This window comes from Aquarana catesbeiana, linkage group LG03 (assembly GCF_042186555.1).
Source record: "Aquarana catesbeiana isolate 2022-GZ linkage group LG03, ASM4218655v1, whole genome shotgun sequence".
NCBI classification, from domain to species: Eukaryota; Metazoa; Chordata; class Amphibia; order Anura; family Ranidae; genus Aquarana; species Aquarana catesbeiana.
Genome location: NC_133326.1, coordinates 65627290 through 65646520, shown reverse-complemented (window position 1 = coordinate 65646520; position 19231 = coordinate 65627290). Strand labels below are relative to the sequence as shown.

General features: G+C 42.0%; 1 protein-coding gene across 2 annotated transcripts in view; it reads right to left on the bottom strand.

Moving 5' to 3' along the window:
- ATP8B4 (ATPase phospholipid transporting 8B4 (putative)) overlaps positions 1-19231 on the bottom strand; it is a 576024-nt gene that overhangs the window by 68155 nt on the left and 488638 nt on the right. For both annotated transcript variants that reach the window (XM_073618636.1, XM_073618637.1), the window contains exon 19: positions 17182-17346. In XM_073618636.1, coding sequence (XP_073474737.1) covers positions 17182-17346 — 165 coding nt within the window. The remainder of the gene's footprint in view (positions 1-17181; positions 17347-19231) is intronic.

Genomic DNA, 19231 nt, shown 5'->3' with positions numbered 1-19231 from the left:
ATACCTAATGGTACCTACATAACCCATCAGTTATTACTGTGGCTCTGTGTCCCGTGATGTCCGAAAAAGAAATTAACTTTTATAATTAATGCAAATGATTATTGAACACATTCTATGCATCAGTCCCTCCTTTTTTCATATGATGTATGCTGTTTTCTTTTATGGAGATTTCTCGTGCCTGTTTCCCCCCTTTTCTTTTCTCCGTTTGGTTTCTTGTTCCATGTGCTAGTAATTACCTTGATTGTTTTTAATTAATGAATGAAACACCGCCTCCCCTTTTTGGGGATGTATGTTAAACATTATATATATATATATATATATATATATATATATATATATATATATATAAATAATCAGAATTTTAAACATTTCTGTATGCTATGAGGAAGGCTGCAAAAGCCAAAACGCGTTAACATCTTTTAGATCATGCTTTTATACATGTAGCCAATAAAGAATTATCTTCGCAAGAGCCCTCTGAGTCATCGGCTTTAATCTTATAGAATGGAAATAAACCCACAACACTAAAATCAGTCTGTATATTCAGTAAAGCATGCTTGTTACAGTATCTCACAAAAGTAAGTACACCCCTAGCATTTTTGTAAATGTTTTATCTTATCTTTATCTTATTTATTTTATATCTTTTCATGTGACAACACTGAAGAAATTGCATGTTGCTACAATGTAAGGTAGTGAGTGTACAGCTTGTATAACAGTGTAAATTTGCTGTCCCCTAAAAATAACAAAACACACAGCTATTAATGTCTAAACCGCTGGCAAAAAAAGTGAGTACATCCCTAAGTGAAGTGAAGTGAAGTCAAGTCAAGCTTTATTGTCATTCTACTACACGTAAGAACATACAGTAGAACGAAATGTCGTATCTCACAGGGCCACGGTGCTACATACAAAGTAAACATAATTATAACTACATAGTTACATAGTTACATAGTAGGTGAGATTGAAAAAAGACACAAGTCCATCAAGTCCAACCTATGTGTGTGATTATGTGTCAGTATTGCATTGTATATCCCTGTATGTTGTGGTCATTCAGGTGCTTATCTAATAGTTTCTTGAAGATATCAATGCTCCCCGCTGAGACCACATCCTTGCCGCTCTTACAGTAAAGAACCCTCTACGTAGTTTAAGGTTAAACCTCTTTTCTTCTAATTTTAATGAGTGGCCACGAGTCTTGTTAAACTCTCTTCTGCAAAAAAGTTTTATCCCTATTGTGGGGTCACCAGTCCGGTATTTGTAAATTGAAATCATATCCCCTCTCAAGCGTCTCTTCTCCAGAGAGAATAAGTTCAGTGCTCGCAACCTTTCCTCATAACTAAGATCCTCAGGCACATCCTGCCTGAGGACTGGTGCCCAGAACTGGACCGCATACTCTAGGTGCGGCCGGACCAGAGTCTTGTAGAGCGGGAGAATTATCGTTTTATCTCTGGAGTTGATCCCCTTTTTAATGCATGCCAATATTCTGTTTGCTTTGTTAGCAGCAGCTTGGCATTGCCTGCCATTGCTGAGCCTATCATCTACTAGGACCCCGAGGTCCTTTTCCATCCTGGATTCTAACTAAACATAAGAGAACTAAATATACAATGTATAAAAACACCAATAAAAAAAGCCTATACACATCTGGGAACTACGTAACTGTACATATACTATATGTTTCCAAAAGTCTTTGTAGCAGCAAGTGTTTTTAAAAAAGTGTCTAGTGCATGTTCAAGATTAAAAAGGAGGGGACGTGAGACATTCCTGGTCACAATTTATAGGTTGTAGAAAAGGTTTCAAAGAGGATTGGAGTTGAGGGCTCTCACAGCCTGGGGGAAAAAACTGTTGAGCAGTCTGACAGTCCTGGTTTTGATACTCCGGTACCTTCTCCCTGATGGCAAGAGCTGAAAGAGACTGTTGGAGGGATGGGAACGATCCCTCGCGATACTGGTAGCTTTGCTGGAGCACAGGGTATGGAAAATGTCCAGGATGGAGGGGAGAGAGACACCAATAATCTTTTCAGCCGTCTTCACTAGCCGCTGCAGGGTCTTGCGGTCAGCAGAACTGCAGTTCCCATGCCAGACAATGATGCAGCTGGTCAGCACGCTTTCAATGGTTCAATGGTTGGTAAGGATGGGTGGAGGGAGACTGGATTTTTTAAGGTGGTGGAGAAAATATAGGCGCTGTTTTGCCTTCTTAGTGACGTGATGTTGGTTGTCCAGGTAAGATCCTCTGAGATGTGCACTCCCAGGAATTTAATACTGCTTACTCTCTCCACAGTCAAGCTGTCGATGGTCAGTGGGTGGTGATCAACAGAATTTCTCCTGAAATCCATTACAACCTCCTTTGTTTTGTTTACATTAAGGAACAGGTTGTTTGTACTACACCATTTAACCAGTTGTTCCACTTCATCTCTGTAGAACGTTTTACCATTATTGCTGATGAGATCTACCACAGTTGTGTCATCCGCAAACTTGATGATATGGTTGGAGCTGAACTTGGCAGTACAGTCGTGGATCAGCAGTGTGAAGAGCAACACATCCCTGTGGGGCACCCGTGCTCAGTGTGGTAGTGCTTGACGTGCTGCAGCCAACACGAACTGACTGAGGTCTTCCAGTTAAAAAGTCCAGTATCCAATTACAGAGGGGCAGGTTGAGGCCCAGCGAGTTCAATTTAGTGATAAGTTTCTGAGGAATCATTGTATTAAATGCTGAGCTAAAGTGCTGAAGTGTCCAAATTGGGCCCAAAGTGTCAATATTTTGTGTGGCCACCAATATTTTCTAGCTCTGCCTTAACCCTCTTGGGCATGGAGTTCACCAGAGTTTCACAGGTTGCCACTGGAGTCCTCTTACACTCCTCCGTGATGACATCCCGGAGCTGGTGGATGTTAGAGACCTTGCGCTCCTCCACCTTCCGTTTTGAGGATGCCCCAGAGATGCTCAATAGGGTTTAGGTCTGGAGACATGCTTGGCCAGTCCATCACCTTTATCCTCAGTTCTTTAACAAGGCAGTAGTCGTCATGGAGGTGTGTTTGTGGTCGTTATCATGTTGGAATACTGCCCTGCGGCCCAGTCTCCGAAGGGAGGGGATCATGCAAGTGAAAATGTCCAAATTGAGCCCAATTAGACATTTTCCCTCCCGGGTGCCATGTAACTTGTTAGTTTTACAAGGTCTCAGGTGTGAATTGGGAGCAGGTTTGTTAAATGTGGTGTTATCGCTCTCACTCTCTCATACTGGTCACATGGCACCTAATGGCAAACAACTCTCTGAGGATCTGAAGAAAAGAATTGTTGCTCTACATAAAGATGGCCTAGGCTATAAGAAGATTGCCAAGACCCTAAAACTGAGCTGCAGCACAGTGGCCAAGACCATACAGCGGTTTAACAGGATACGTTCCACTCAGAACAGGCCTCGCTATGGTTGACCAAAGAAGTTGAGTGCACGTGCTCAGCATCATATCCAGAGGTTATCTTTGGGAAATAGACGTATGAGTGCTGCCAGCATTGCTGCAGAGGTTGAAGGGGTGGGGGTCAGCCTGTCATTGCTCAGACCATATGCCGCACGCTGCATCAAATTGGTCTGCATGGCTGTCGTCCCAAAAGGAAGCCTCTTCAAAAGATGATGCACAAGAAAGTCCACAAACAGTTTGCTGAAGGCAAGCAGACTAAGGACATGGATTACTGGAAGATAAACTTATTTGGTTTAGATGGTGTCAAGCTGTGTGGCAGCAACCAGGTGAGGAGTACAAAGACAAGTGTGTCTTGTCAACCGTCAAGCATGGTGGTGGGAGTGTCATGGTCTGGGGCTGCATGAGTGCTGCCAGCACTGGAGAGCTACAGTTCATTGAGGGAATCATGAATGCCAACATGTACTGTGACATACGAAAGCAGAGCATGATCCCCTCCCTTTGGAGACTGGGTCGTAGGGCAGCATTCCAACATGATAACGACCACAAACACACCTCCATGATGACTACTGCCTTGTTAAAGAAGCTGAGGGTAAAGGTAATGGACTGGCCAAGCATGTCTCCAGACCTAAACCCTATTGAGCATCTGTGGGGCATCCTCAAAGGAGCGCAAGGTCTCTAACATCCACCAGCTCCGGGATGTCGTCATGGAGGAGTTGAAGAGGACTCCATTGGCAACCTGTGAAGCTCTGGTGAACTCCATGCCCAAGAGGGTTAAGGCAGAAAATAATGGTGGCCACACAAAATATTGACACTTTGGGCCCAATTTGGACATTTTCACTTAGGGGTGTACTCACTTTTGTTGCCAGCGGTTTAGACATTAATGGCTGTGTGTTGAGTTATTTTGAGGGGACACCAAATTTACACTGTTATACAAGCTGTACACTCACTACTTTACACTGTAGCAAAGTGTAATTTCTTCAGTGTTGTCACATGAAAAGATATAATAAAAGTTTTACATAAATGTGAGGGTATACTCACTTCTGTGAGATACTGTATACACACTGTGGAACCTAAGGGATTAATCCTCTGTATTGTGTAAAAAGGCTGTTTGATCCTGTATTCTCTGATTCTCCCCTTCTTTTACTGTCACCAATCCATCTGCTGGCAGCACAGAGCCCTAGGAGTCACTCTGGACGTGCTCAGTTTGGTGTTTTGCTAAAGAGTTTTTTTTTTGGGAGGGTGCATGTGATCAGCACAGGGCCAATCAGCACTTTCTAGACAGAGGGGTCAGGGGTCATGCAGCCTCATAGGACAGTCAGAGAAGAATGAAAACTCCTCCTACAAACTTTAACTAGTGCTCACAAGACTGCTATATACTGCTGATGAGAAAAGGTATATAGCAGTTTATATTTACTAAAATAATTGCATTTCCATGTTCTGTGTACTGTGGGAGACCATATATAGTGAATGCAGGATCTGTGTTTAGTAACACTTTAATCTCTGGTTTATTTCAAAGAGCTTTCACTTGGTATTATCTTTAAAGTGAACCCCAGGAATTGTCATTTTTGTAAACATTGGTCCAGTCTGGTTTAATGAAAGTATCCATATCTAATATTCAGAGGGCTGCTGGGGATGCTGAAAATCACTGTACTATACTGCACAATATACAGCGATAGCCATGATCTTCTGAGTGCAGGTCCAGTGGCTTCCCTCGGCACCACCGCCATTCAGAAATGCCTTGTATTTTTTTTTTTTAACGTTCTCTGAATAAACAAGGTGAAGATTGTGACATCATCTGCCCCTCCTCTCAATCTCGTCCAATCAGAAAACACCTTGTATTTATTGAAACTAAAATACAAAGTGTCCCCTGAATGGTGGTAGTGCAGAACTATCAACTCCTTGTGTTCAGTGTGCAGAGGGGAAGCCACTGAAGCAGCACCCAGAAAATCATGGTCATCACTGTATGTAACGCAAATTATTAAAGTGATTTTCAGCATCTCCAGCAACCCTCTGGATAAAATAAATTGCGCTTTACCAACCAAAGATTGTGATGTCCAAGCTGCTAACAATTCTTATTAAAATCACGTCTTTGGTACCTTTACAGCTCATTTAAAGAGGATGTATACGGCTGGGCATTTTTTTTTTTCCTTGCAAGGTAAAGTCATAAGGTGTCAGTATGCACTGCATACTAGCACATTATGTGAAACTTACCTTAAAACGAAGCTGTTCCAGCGCCGCGATGTCAGCAATGCAGCCGCTTCTGTCTTCACCCGTCTTGCTTCCGGGTTCACAGGCTCCGGCTCTGTGACTGGCCAGAGCCGCGATGATGTCACTCCCGCGCAGGCACGCGGAAGCCGCCATTCACGGCACAGGGCTTGGAAGGAATGGCACGGGTGGCCATTCCTTCAGAGCACATGCGCCAGTGATGTCACTGGCTGCATGTAATGTAAATATCTCCTAAACGGTGCATGTTTAGGAGATATTTACACTACCTATAGGTAAGCCTTATTATAATCTTACCTATAGGTAAACGGCAGTAAAGGAAGTTTACTTTCTTCTTTACTTTCGAGTGCTTTCACACTGGGGAGGTGCGCTTGCGGGACATTAGAAAAGGTCCTGCAAGCAGCACCTTCGGGGCGGTTTGGGAGCGCTGTATACAGCGCTCACAAAATGCCCCTGCCCATTGCATCGAATGGACAGCGCTTCCGAAGCGCCGCAACACGGGCATTTTTAACCCCTTCTTCGGCCGGGGTTAAAAGCTCCCCGTTAGCGGCCGAAAAGTGCAGTTTAAACAGCGCTGTGACAGACCATTTTGGAGGGGACTGAATGCCAGCCTCTTGCCTACCGATTATGGGCCCTGGCATTTGGGGGAACGGTGCACTTTGTGAGTTGCATGCCTAGGTGGTGTTACTTTGGATTTGGGTCCTTGTCTCCCAGGACACACAGACTCTGGGAACCCTGTGTATGCCATATTGGAAATGGTGACTGGGAGGGTATGTCTTGGATTGCTTAAAATGGGACAGTAATATTTATCCACAATATCTCCCAGGATATATGTAAAGACTATTCTTGGTTTGTTTGAAACTCCTTCTGAACTCCACATGTTAGTTGAGAGAGCTGATCACATTGGCCTCTAGAACTGGGTAGGAGTCGGACAGTCTACTCATACTATAGTTTGTTGCCTACTAGGCTGAGGGGGGGGGGGGATCACTGTTTGTATTGTTAATTATAATTAGCTCCTGCTATTGTGTTTATACTACTGCGTGAAGCTCGGAGACCACAATTCTGCCCAAAGGTCATGTCTCTGAGTCAGCTAGTCTGGATAAATGATTTAGTAAACTAGCTCATGTTAATTAGGTTACAGTTGTATTGTTAGAGTAATATGAGCAGGAGGGGGAACCTCCTCTTTAACAGTATATAAAGACTTGTAATTTTGGTTCTAATAAAATAGTCCATGTTAGCAGCTAAGCAAGTGTCATCTTGTCTTGTGGTTATGAGTGGTTGGAATATCTGATATCTAGATTCAGACTGGGAGGAAGTGGCATACTGACAGAAACACTCAAGCGGAGTGTGGGGGACGTTCTGTTACATTGGTGGCAAGCAGCGGGACGCCTCCTGCAGTCTGGGACATCCAAACTTCCACCTGGATCCAAGGTCCGGATAGCAGGAGAGGAGAGGTACAGATACCAGCTGCCATGGAAGAGGAATTCAGAAGGAAGTTGCGAGAGATGCAGATACAGCACAGAGGACCAGTATCAGAGCAGGTCCTGCTGGGATGGTTTGATGCTATTCGCTGCGAACTCTGGAAGGAAGTGCTAGCCCGTGAGCAGTGACACCAGGGATAAGTTCTCCCCTCCATCGAGGAAAGGTACTGGTCACAGTAAGGATTGCGGGTGCTGTTTTTGGGAGAAAAACCACACAAGGAGCAGACAGCTGAATTAAGCAGGCTGGTCTGGGCAGAGATGCGGCTGGATGAGAGCTACAGATCCCTCTGGTGGCATGTATCCCAAGCATACCCTTGGATAGCGGATGACAGCCCAACGGAAGGCTTTGGCTACGGCGGCCTGGGACTGTTGTATGTGAAGCTGACAGGGGACCCTAACTTTGGGAGTGATTTAGAGTGACGGTTGGACGAAATCATGGATTACAGAGAATGGCTACTGAACGTCTCGGAAGTGCACTGGGCACTGGAAGATATAGAGTTTCTGGCCGTTCAGGAATGGGAGCTGGAGATCGCCTACAGACGGCTGCTAGATTCTGCTCAGCACCAGGGCTGGGCTCCCTTTGCCTAGGACTATCAGGAAATACCAGTTGACAACTCTGAAATCCTGGCTGAAGAGTCGGCAATGTGGCAGAGTAACAGTGTGCTTTGCCAACCTGCCCCCGCAGCTATGGACACTGAGGTCTTATGGCGGATGCAGCAAATGCTGATTGACCTTGATGATCCTGTTTCTGCATGGGATGATCTTGGATGGAGGAATGTGCTTGTCCAGCAGCATGCCAGAAAATCGACAGTGGAAAATCTGGAGATTGCCATCCCCAAAGCTGAAGTGCTGACAACAGGGCAGAGCTCTGCTAACCTCTGCCCAGCAATGATAGCATCTTCTGAGTTCCATGGACAGGAGATGGTGAACCTCTATCCCCAGACACCAGTTGCAGAGACAGGGAATTTGATAGACTTTTCTGCTGAGGAAGAACAATCTGGTGAGCCCCCAGCAGAAGAGCTGGTATTAGGGCCAAACTTCACTGTGCTCTGCTCAGCACCGATAGCATCTTCTGAGTTCCATGGACAGGAGATGGTGAACCTCTATCTCCAGACACCAGTTGCAGAGACAGGGGATTTGATAGACTTTTCTGCTGAGGAAGAACAACCTGATGAGCCTCCAGCAGAAGACCTGGTATTAGGGCCAAACTTCACTGTGCTCTGCACAGCACCAACAGCAGTATCTGTGGAGTTACAAGGAACTTCCCCAGCTGAAGCGCTGGTCACCAGACAGAGGGTCCAAGACCTTTGCCCACACCTGTGGCGTTTTCGGAGGCTCAGGGTGAGAAGGTGGCAATCACTTCCCAGCAGCAGATACAGGGGGAGAAGGGAGAGGAGGTGTTTTTCATCCCTCCCCAACAGTTGGCCAGGGTGAAGGAAGCGGTCTTTCCTCCCCAGCAAAGATCCATGCACCTGGGAGACATTATCAGAGACATGTCGTCCCAGCAGCCAGATGAGGAAATGGAAAAGGAAGCAGCCAGCTTACCTTACCAATGGCAGCTACACAGTTTGGGAGTGGAGGAAGCCAGCCCCCTGCCCCAATGGTTAGCCGGAGCAGAGGATGTGGAGTCCCCAGTAGAAGTGCTGGCAACAGGGCAGAGTGCTACCAACCTCTGCTCAGCACCGGCAACAACTGTGGAGTTCCAGGGAGTCGGGGCAGTCGGCCCCTCTCTCCAGCGACAAGCTGAGGTAGTAAAGCTGCTACTCCCAGCTGAATCACTGGCAACAGGGCAAAGCGCCGCTGGCCTCTGCCTAGCACCTACAGTGTCCCCACAGCCTCAGGAAGCTGGGGCGATCGGCCCCTCTGCCCAGCAGCAGACCGAGCCCCAGAATGTTAAAAACCATCCAGCTGAAGCGCTGGCATCCGGGCAGAGAGTAAATGACCTCTGCCCCCACACCTACTCGTGTCAACTATTCCTTGCAGCCAAGAATGGAGACCATGCGGACTGACTATGTGAGTTCACTCTGCCTGACTAATGCATGTCCAGACCAGGTGGAGGTCTGGGACCTTGTTAGTCAACCTTTGATGGGGGAGAAGTGTGACAGACTCACCCGGGACAGAGGCTTTTGGAGGTGTCTGAATGCCAGCCTCTTGCCTACCGATTATGGGCCCTGGCATTTGGGGGAACGGTGCGCTTTGTGAGCTGCATGCCTAGGGACCCTTGAGGTGGTGTTACTTTGAATTCGGGTCCTTACCCCCAGGACACACAGACTCTAGGAACCCTGTGTATGCCACATTGGAAATGGTGACTGGGAGAGTATGTCTTGGATTGCTTAAAACGGGACAGTAATATTTATCCACAATATCTCCCAGGATATATGTAAAGACTATTCTTGGTTTGTTTGATTCTGAACTCCACATGTTAGTTGAGAGAGCTGATCACATTGGCTTCTAGAACTGGGTAGGAGTCGGACAGTCTACTCATACTATAGTTTGTTTCCTACTAGGCTGAGGAGGGGGGGAGATCACTGTTTGTATTGTTAATTATAATTAGCTCCTGCTATTGTGTTTATGCTACTGTGTGAAGCTCGGTGACCACAAGTCTGCCCAAAGGTTACGTCTCTGAGTCACCTAGTCTGGGTAAATGATTTAGTAAACTAGCTCATGTTGATTAGGTTACAGTTGTATTGTTAGAGTAATATGAGCAGGAGGGGGGAACCTCCTCTATAACGGTATATAAAGACTTGTAATTTTGGTTCTAATAAAACAGTCCATGTTAGCAGCTAAGCAAGTGTCATCTTGTTTTGTGTTTGAGCGGTTGGAATATATGATATCTGGGGGCAGGAGGCGGAGCCTAGCGGAGCAGACATGCATTGTTAGAGCTCCACACCGCTGAGGAGAGAAGAGAAGGACAAAGCGGAGCCTGCAGACTCAAAAGGTATCCATTTGAACCTTTTTGCCCCTGGGAACAAACTGTGAAAGTTTGGGCAGGAAATATGGTACTGGGAGGAAACCGTGGCAGAAATAAAAATCACCTCACAAAGAGCTCACAGGCACTCACTGCAGCTGAAGCAGCTCCAGTCACCTCACAAGATACAGCATCAGGGCGCTCTCACAGACAGAAAATGTCACAGCAAGACTCTCCATTTGAGTCAGATACAGAACAAATCCTCTCACAAACTTCTCCACAAGCCTCCTCAGTATCCCCAGTAATATTATTACAATTTGAAAAGATGCTTCATAAGGCTTTAAAACAAACCTCAGACCAAATAACAAAAAGCCTAACCAAAGAAATAAGAGAGCTGGGAAAACGCACCGCAGCCTTAGAAATAAAAATGGATGAAATTGAAATTACAACCCAAGAAAATATAACAGAATTGGAACAATTAAAAAAAGAGAATTTAATACTTCAAACTAAGCTCGAAGATTACGAAAATAGAGCCAGACGTTCAAACTTGCGCATAAGGGGAATACCTGAAACTGTGACAGACCTGCAATCTACTATTACTGCTCTATTACAAGAACTAAAGCCAGATATCCCTATTGAACGTTTAGAACTGGACAGAGTACACAGAGCCCTCACAGCCAAAAAGAAAGATGGACCCCCACGTGATATAATCACAAAATTTCATTTTTACAGAACGAAAGAACAAATACTAATTGCTGCAAGAGAAAAAAAGGAACTTAATTTTCATGGACACAATTATCAAATTTTTGCTGACCTATCCCAACTTACTATTACTAAAAGATGATCCATGAAACCCCAACTAATGGAACTGCAATGCCACAACATTATGTATCAATGGGGCTTCCCCTTTTCAGTCAGATTTAACTACCAAGGTACAATTTACAGAAGCAGATCAGCAGATGAACTACAACAAACCCTTTTAAAATTAAATCTGACAGAACCCTCAAGCAGCAACACTCCCACACGCAGAAAAATGGCATCATCTTCACCTTCAGGCAGCACTCAGAAAATTTCAGAACAAAATGGGAATCATCATTCTCACAAAAGAGGCCGTTATGCCACATCATCCATGGACCAAGAAGATTCAATGGACTGACATCCTAATTCCTGATATCTCTTCATTTATTATACTAAGAGATGGTTCTCTATAAAAAACCTGTATTTATAACTGAATGTAACTGCATTCTGATAGTCACACACTGTGTGGGATCATGTTACATTCCAGTTATATTTCTTATTACTTCTGATTCATATAGCCTTAGAATATATAAGTGAAATAAGGAAATTCTTGTTCAGTTATATATTATCAGGTAATAATAATAGATTTATTACTTTTTAGGAAAAATATGTTCAATAATCCAGAAGTAATGGAAGCTTTTTCTTTGTTTTCTTAAAACAAATATATTATTACCTAACTAGTTCCTAGAATTATGTTTTTGTTTATTCTAATCTGAAGCAATACAACCTCAATTTTATGAGTTAACATATCTAAACAGTTACATATGAATAAAATATGTAATTATTTACTCTAAAAGGGTTAAAATCCCAAAATAATTCAAACTATCTTCATCAATACCAAAGTTATTAACAGTACCTTTCTAACTGAATTATTTAGCCTAGGGCAAGACTAACCATATACAACCACCCTGGAATAAATAATTTCAACAAAAACTATATTCTGCACTCCAATTAATGAAACATCATTTTGATGTCTTTTGACATAGCACTTCTCTCCTGTAAGCGGAAGATCCGTGTACCCCCATTAGCCCTCCTCATTCTCCCAACCATATTATGTGGGAGTGTGACGAAGGCACTTATTCCCCTGAGAGAGATATTTATTCTCTTTCACGGGTAAATTGTGATTACTTGCAAAAAATAATTTATACAATGTATCATCTAATCTCATATGTTTTTTGTTTACTCTTTACTCCAGAATTCACTGGTTTCTTTTCTATCTATTCATCTCTTCAGTCCACACAGGTTGATCTGCGCAGTCAGCTCTGCATAACAAAAAGTAAGTCAAAACTATTTGATTTATTGCCATGGCACCACTGAATATACTTTCCCTGAATGTTCAGGGAATAAATGTCCCTCAAAAAAGGACCAAAGCCTTCCGTACTTTCCATAACAAGAAGGCTCACATAGTATGCCTCCAAGAAACACACTTCACCAAAGATTCTACTCCAAAATATATTTCTCCTTTTTATCAACAAATTTACACGGCTTCTGCCTGTACCAAGCAAAGGGGAACTTTAATTGCATTTCACCGATCCACACCATTCACCTTATCATCAGAAATTAAAGACCCAGAAGGTAGATACCTGATACTCATGGGTTATATAATGGATACAGCAATCACGGTGATTTCCTACTACGCTCCTAACAAACAACCTACACCATTCCTCTCACATATATTACAAGTGATTAATACACACAAAATAGGAACAGTGATAATGTGTGGGGATTCGAACCAGGTCCTCCTCCCATTTCTAGATAAATCACCTTTTACACCATCCAAAATAACCTCTAGATTACCTTTTTCTCAACTTCTTTCCAAATACAATCTGGTAGATTCATGGAGAGAAAGTAACCCAATGAAAAAGAAATTCACTTATTTCTCGCACCCTCATCAAACCTTCACCAGAATAGATCATATTTTTCTAACAATAGGAATGATACCAGAAATTATTGCATCAGATATAATTCCGATTCCGTGGTCTGACCATAATGCAGTATACACTACTATAGCCTCAGCCATACCAAAAGCGCATGACCCAACGTGGTACTTACCGGACATAATGCTCAAACACCCACTACATCAGATGGCCATTGAACAAGCTTTAAAGGAATACATATCAATTAATAATACAACAGACATCTCCCCAATAACACTGTGGGAAGCTCATAAGCCTGTCTTGCGTGGTACAATACAAAGACAAATGGCACTATTTAAAAGGGAACGCAAAAATCTAGCAAAAAAACTAGAACTCAATTTTAATGCAGCCTACATATCATTTCAAGATAATCCATCTCAGAGTACAAAATCTCATCTGGAAAAATCTAGATTGGAATACGATCTATTTCTCACTGAGTCAGTTGATAAATCCCTCAAACGCTCCAAACACAATTTCTACATGAATACAAACAAACCAGGTACATATTTGGCTCGGGCATTAAATTCAACTAACAAATCTTTCAAACCAATACGTTTGAAATTATCAAAAAATGTTTACACTTGTAATCCAGTTAAAATAGTCCATAAATTTCACTCACATCTCGCAACTTTATACAAGACAAACAATGAATTTAATCCTACAGAGGCTGAATCCTTCTTCTCAAAAATAACCTTACCGGAGTTATCTCAGAATCAAAAAAGCAGTTTGGATGAGCCTATAACTATAGATGAAGTTGCTAACGCCATAAAAGACCTAAAACTTAACAAAAGACCAGGCCCAGACGGCTACTCGGCTTTATACTATAAAACATTCTCAGAAATACTCTCTCCCATTCTCACTAAAACTTTTAACAAACTTCTAGATGGACATTCTTTTCGGCAAGAAACACTAATGGCAATTGTTTGTATGATCCCAAAACCCCTTTCTGATGATACTTCCTGTGTGAATTATCGGCCTATCTCTCTGTTAAACCTCGATATTAAATTATTAGCAAAAATAATAGCAAAACGCCTCAATAGCATTATAGGAAAATTAATACATAGAGATCAAGTAGGCTTCATGCCAAATAGACAGGCAGGCGATAATATACGCAGGGCAGTGTTATTGGCACATATTGCTAAAAAACGGAAAATCCCTTTATGTTTTCTATCTCTCGATATTAAGAGGGCATTTGACACAGTATCCTGGCAATATATGCAATATTCATTACAAAAATGGGGCTTTGGACCCCACTTTTTAACATGGATCAAAGCATTATATAATAAACCCAAAGCCTATATAAAATATGCTGGATACAAATCTGAAGCCTTTAATATTGAAAGAGGTACCCGACAGGGTTGCCCATTATCTCCTTTATTATTTGCCCTTATACTCGAACCCATGGCCCAATACATCAGAACAAACCAAACTATAACTGGCATTGAAGTAGGAGGTATTACACACAAATTATGTATATTTGCAGACGATATATTACTTTTTCTATCATCACCACAGGTCTCTGGTCCTAACTTAATACCAGCTCTTGATGGATTTGCAGCCCTATCCGGCCTTATGATTAATCCTAAGAAATACCTAGTGCTTAATATTTCACTCACAAACATGGAATTGATCCCGGCTAGGGCTGCACTCCCATTCACATGGGCAGAAAAATCAATCCCATATCTTGGAATTCATTTAACAGCATCTCATTCTGACTTATTCTCAACCAATTATCCTCCTGTATTAAGACAGATCACAAATCTAATAAAACAATGGTCGCAACTTCCTTTATCCTGGATGGGGAAGATTAATGCAATCAAAATGACTATTCTACCCAAATTGCTTTATCTATTCAGAGTCCTCCCTATTCCAATTCCTTCCTGTTTTTTGAGAATAGTACAAAAAAGAGCAACTTCGTTTATATGGGGCTCTTCTAAACCACGTATACCTATACACACACTACATCTTCCCAAAAATAAAGGAGGCCTGGGATACCCTAATTTTACTAACTACTACAGAGCAGCACATTTGGCCAGTCTGTCCAAATACCATGCAAAACAGGAAATCCCATTATGGGTATTTATAGAGGCTTCAGAAAATGACCCTCTATTAATATCAAATTTATTATGGCTTGATCCTAAAGACCGCTTTAAAATTCATAATCCCATAACTAAACACTTCTTATCTCTCTGGGATAAACTAAAAACCAAATATCAGTTACAATCTCCACACAATCCTCTCCTTTCTTTTATCAGAAATCCGGCCTTTTATCCGGCATGGATCTACCCAAATTCTTTTAAAGCTTGGACAACATCAGGCATGACTAAATGACTTCATAGCATCTAAATCATTCCTTTCATTCCCATCGCTTAGAGAAAAATATGATCTACCAAACTCTGATATATTTAGATATCTCCAAATCAAAAATTTCTATACACCATTCCTAAAGGGGGATACACCATTATCCCAATTATCCATTTTTGAATCAATCTGTACAAAAGATCCATTTGCTAAAGGTACAATTTCATCACTTTATAATCAATTATATGGAGTAGCAAATCTTAATAGACCCTCTTACGTTCAGAGGTGGGAGGAGGACCTGGGACGAACTTTAGAAGACACGGACTGGTCTAACATATGGCTCACATCTAAGTCATCTTCACCCAACATCTTAGCACTGGAGACAAATTATAAAGTCCTAACTCGCTGGTACCTTGTACCCGCTAGAGTGGCAAAATATTCACCTAATACCTCAGCTCTTTGTTTTCGAGGATGCCCAGAATTAGGCACATATTTACACATATGGTGGACGTGCCCAGTAATCCAAACCTTCTGGATGATTGCATCTAAAATATTTCAAAAAATAATACAACCAGATCCATATTTAACTTTACTTAATCTAAAACCGGAATGGTTAACACTCTCTCAATTCAAACTAATGATCCAACTAATAACGGCTGCAAAACAAACAGTGGCCAAGGCATGGAAATCTCCTACATTGGTACTAGCAGAAACAATTCACAGAATGAATAATACAATGTCCCATGCTAAGATGGTAGCCATCGATCAAAATCAAATTCCAAAATTTGAAAAACTTTGGCATCCTTGGATAAAACAACAGTTCCTGTCAAACTTCAATGACTCTGTCCTGTTGCCATGGTAACAGATTAAATGACTTACAGAGACACCCATTCTAAGGCTTCAAAGAGAACTAAAAAGAATAATAAACTGACGAGCGGGACAACCTTGTGGACCATACCTCTACCTTTCAACCCTTTTTCTTCTTTCTCTTTCCTTTTCTCCACCTTACGATTAAAGCTCATTATCAGAATTTATTTGACCTATATACACTCTACTTGTAAACAATATGTATAGTAGGTATAAATCATTTAAATACCTACAAAAGTAACTAAGGAAATTATATATATCTTTAATTTAGGTTTACGTGAACCCAATGTTTAATATTTGAAATTTCATGATATTTACCTATATAAACCCTACTGTAAAACAATGAGCTTACTTTATAGATCCTTGAAAACTTACTTTATGTATCTTTATAACATTGTATACTCAATAAACTTCTTTTGACAAGGAATATCTGATATCTAGACTGGGAGGAAGTGGTATACTGACGGAAGCACTCAAGCGGAGTATGGGAGATGTTCCGTTACAAGCGCTAACGCACGGGCGGCCCCCGTGTGAAAGGGGTCTTACTAGCCAGAACACCAGTTGAAAATAAAAGAAAGAAAGGCTAAAAAAGAAAACTAATGCAAGCATCATATCTCCAGGCTGGTTCACACCATAATTTCTATGTTCCGGATGTGCGTTTTGATAGGTTCCAGTGTGTTTTTGATGCATTCCAGTGCATTTTTGATATTTTTTCTTCATCTCAATTGAGGCCAACTGAAGACATGTGTGCCCTGGTGCATTTTTGTTGCAACATGTTCTACTTTTGTTGACTGCACTGAAATCTGAAATGCACTGCACTGGTGTGAACTAGGGCCATGGGAATCCATGTAAAACACAGTCCATGCGTTTTGATGCAGAATAAAAAAGGACTGGACTGCATCTGATGTGAACTAGCCCTAAGGACTAGTAAGCTGCACTAAAATGAATGTTTGCTTTTGGGTTTAATACCACTTTAAGGTCTGCATAAGGACAATGATTTCTACATTTCACTTTCATTACATGTTCTCTTGTGTTAATTACTAGCTATTCACAGGCTGAAACTAGGACTTTTTGCTGCCTAAATAAATATAAAGCAGATCTTTCAGAGGGAAGTTCTAGTATGTGACTCTACATAACCCTTGTATATTATTTTAAAGACCAAATAAGTGTATAAAGCACAATTGAATTGATGTTTTTGTCGATGTATTGGATCCCATGTTAACTTAAAATGATAAATAATAGCTTCATCCTTCTACACATTCTCTTTCAACCAACTAAGCTGGAACATACCATCATGTCACTTTCTATTTGTTCATAAGCGTCTGCCAGCCGTTCCTCCCTGTTCTCCAAAGCAATGCTGGCTTCATGATGGATCTTCAGCCACCATTTAAAGTAATCTTCACTGAGGTCTTTATATGCCAAGGCTAATGTCCGCAGGCCCTCCCCTGCACACTCCTAGAGAAACAACACAATGCCACATTTATAAACATTGCAAGTGTGAGCTGAAAATAAAATACAGTAAAACCTTGGATTGAGAGTAACTTGGTCTGAGAGTGTTTTGCAAGACCAGCATTTTTTTTTTATACATTCTGACTTGATAAACGAGCGATGTCTTGATAAACAAATAGCGTTACGTCACAACTAAGTATAAAAGATAAGAGAGGCGCTTCTAAGTGTAGTAATATGGTTATATTTAATGAAGGTACAACATTTAGCAACTCACATGGTTGATAAATAAAAGAGGCACATCTAAGTATGCGGGCATCCGGGGTAAAGCTGTCCACATAGACCATCCTCCGCACCACAATCATACCTTCCATGCTGTGCTCCATGAGCGCTTCAAGCCTCGCTTTCAGATTGCTCTACTGCAGGGTAGTCTTCCCGGTCATGACTGCAGACTGACAGCGGTGAGAGCTGGTTGTGTGGAGAAAAGTCTATGTGGACAGCTTTACTCTGGATGGTGTATGGAAGAAATTCCGTCCACCAATAGTATCACACCAGCGGGTATTAGGTCTTTGGGAAAATGGCAGCGACCAGACTTCCTGATGATGCTAATACAGCAAAATGCATAGAGGTCAGATCGCTGCTGACACATCCATGGACCGCAGGTGACTTCACACCCGAATGCCAGTGGAACGCACGCCGTGGCTTGGTAAGAGGAACGGCGGTGCTGTTTGAACTACTTGGCGGATCTTGAGGATTTTAATCTATACAGATATGCTGATCGAGCTGGTGCTGGTGTTTCTAATGTGTAAGAGTATAGATTGTGGGATGAGTTTTTAAAAGGGATCTGTTTAATAAAACTGTGTTGCACGATTACCTTGTCATTTTCTTTTTGGGTGATTTGGTTGTCTTGGCTCTATAATAATGCGTGATTGGTCCAGAGGGCCCCAGGGCTCTGGTGAGTGCAATAGTAGCATCACTGGCGGTGGAGCACTTTTATGTATCTAATTTTACGGATCACTTATAAAAAAGCACAGTGGATGGGATGAAGTTTAATAACACTGAATTTTGTGTTTGAACATTTTTAAGGACTTTCTTTTGTTTTTGTTTCATGTTTTTCATAAATGTGGATATTGATTTCATGATTTATTGTATGGTGTTGAATCATATGTTTTTGTTTCACATGTTTTTCACAAATGTCGATATTGATTCTATGATTTATTGTAAGGTGTTGAATCATATGTAAATTGCAGTGATATTTTGGATTTTTTTTTAACACGTTATTTTAGGTTGGCACCATTTATACCAGGGTAAAACTTGAGCGTATTGCTATGGTTGGGCAGACAGGTAGGTGCCGGCAGTTGCAGTCCGCAAAGTCTTTAGCCGCCCTATGTAGGCACACACTGAGTGATTACCTATGGACATCTGCCCCTAAGGCCGGCCATAGATGGAGCAAATTTCTTACCTGCAGACAGTGTTGACAGGGGTATCCCTCCCGTGGATCCATTGTGTTCTCCCGGTGGCGCTGGGAGAACACAGTGATTATTGCTAGCGGATACAACAGCCGCTAGCAATAATCAGATGTAAAATCTGGCAGGCTGATTGTTCCCAAGTTGATCGATGGATCAATTTTGATACATTCAGCCTGCCCCTACATGGTTCAAATCTCTCCTGGTTCCTGCTGAACCAGCTGAGATTCGAACAGTCTATGGTGGGCTTAACTGCAAGTAACGGCTTGATTCATGTGAAGATCAGTGGACAGCTGTGGCACCTGTCAGCCTGACATTCCTTTGTACAGACTGAGAAGCCACTGCTGTGCACAACCACTTGCCAGTACTCTGTCTTTTGCTGCTTTCCATGCTTGTCCATGTAAAGGAAACTTAACTCTTACATAAAG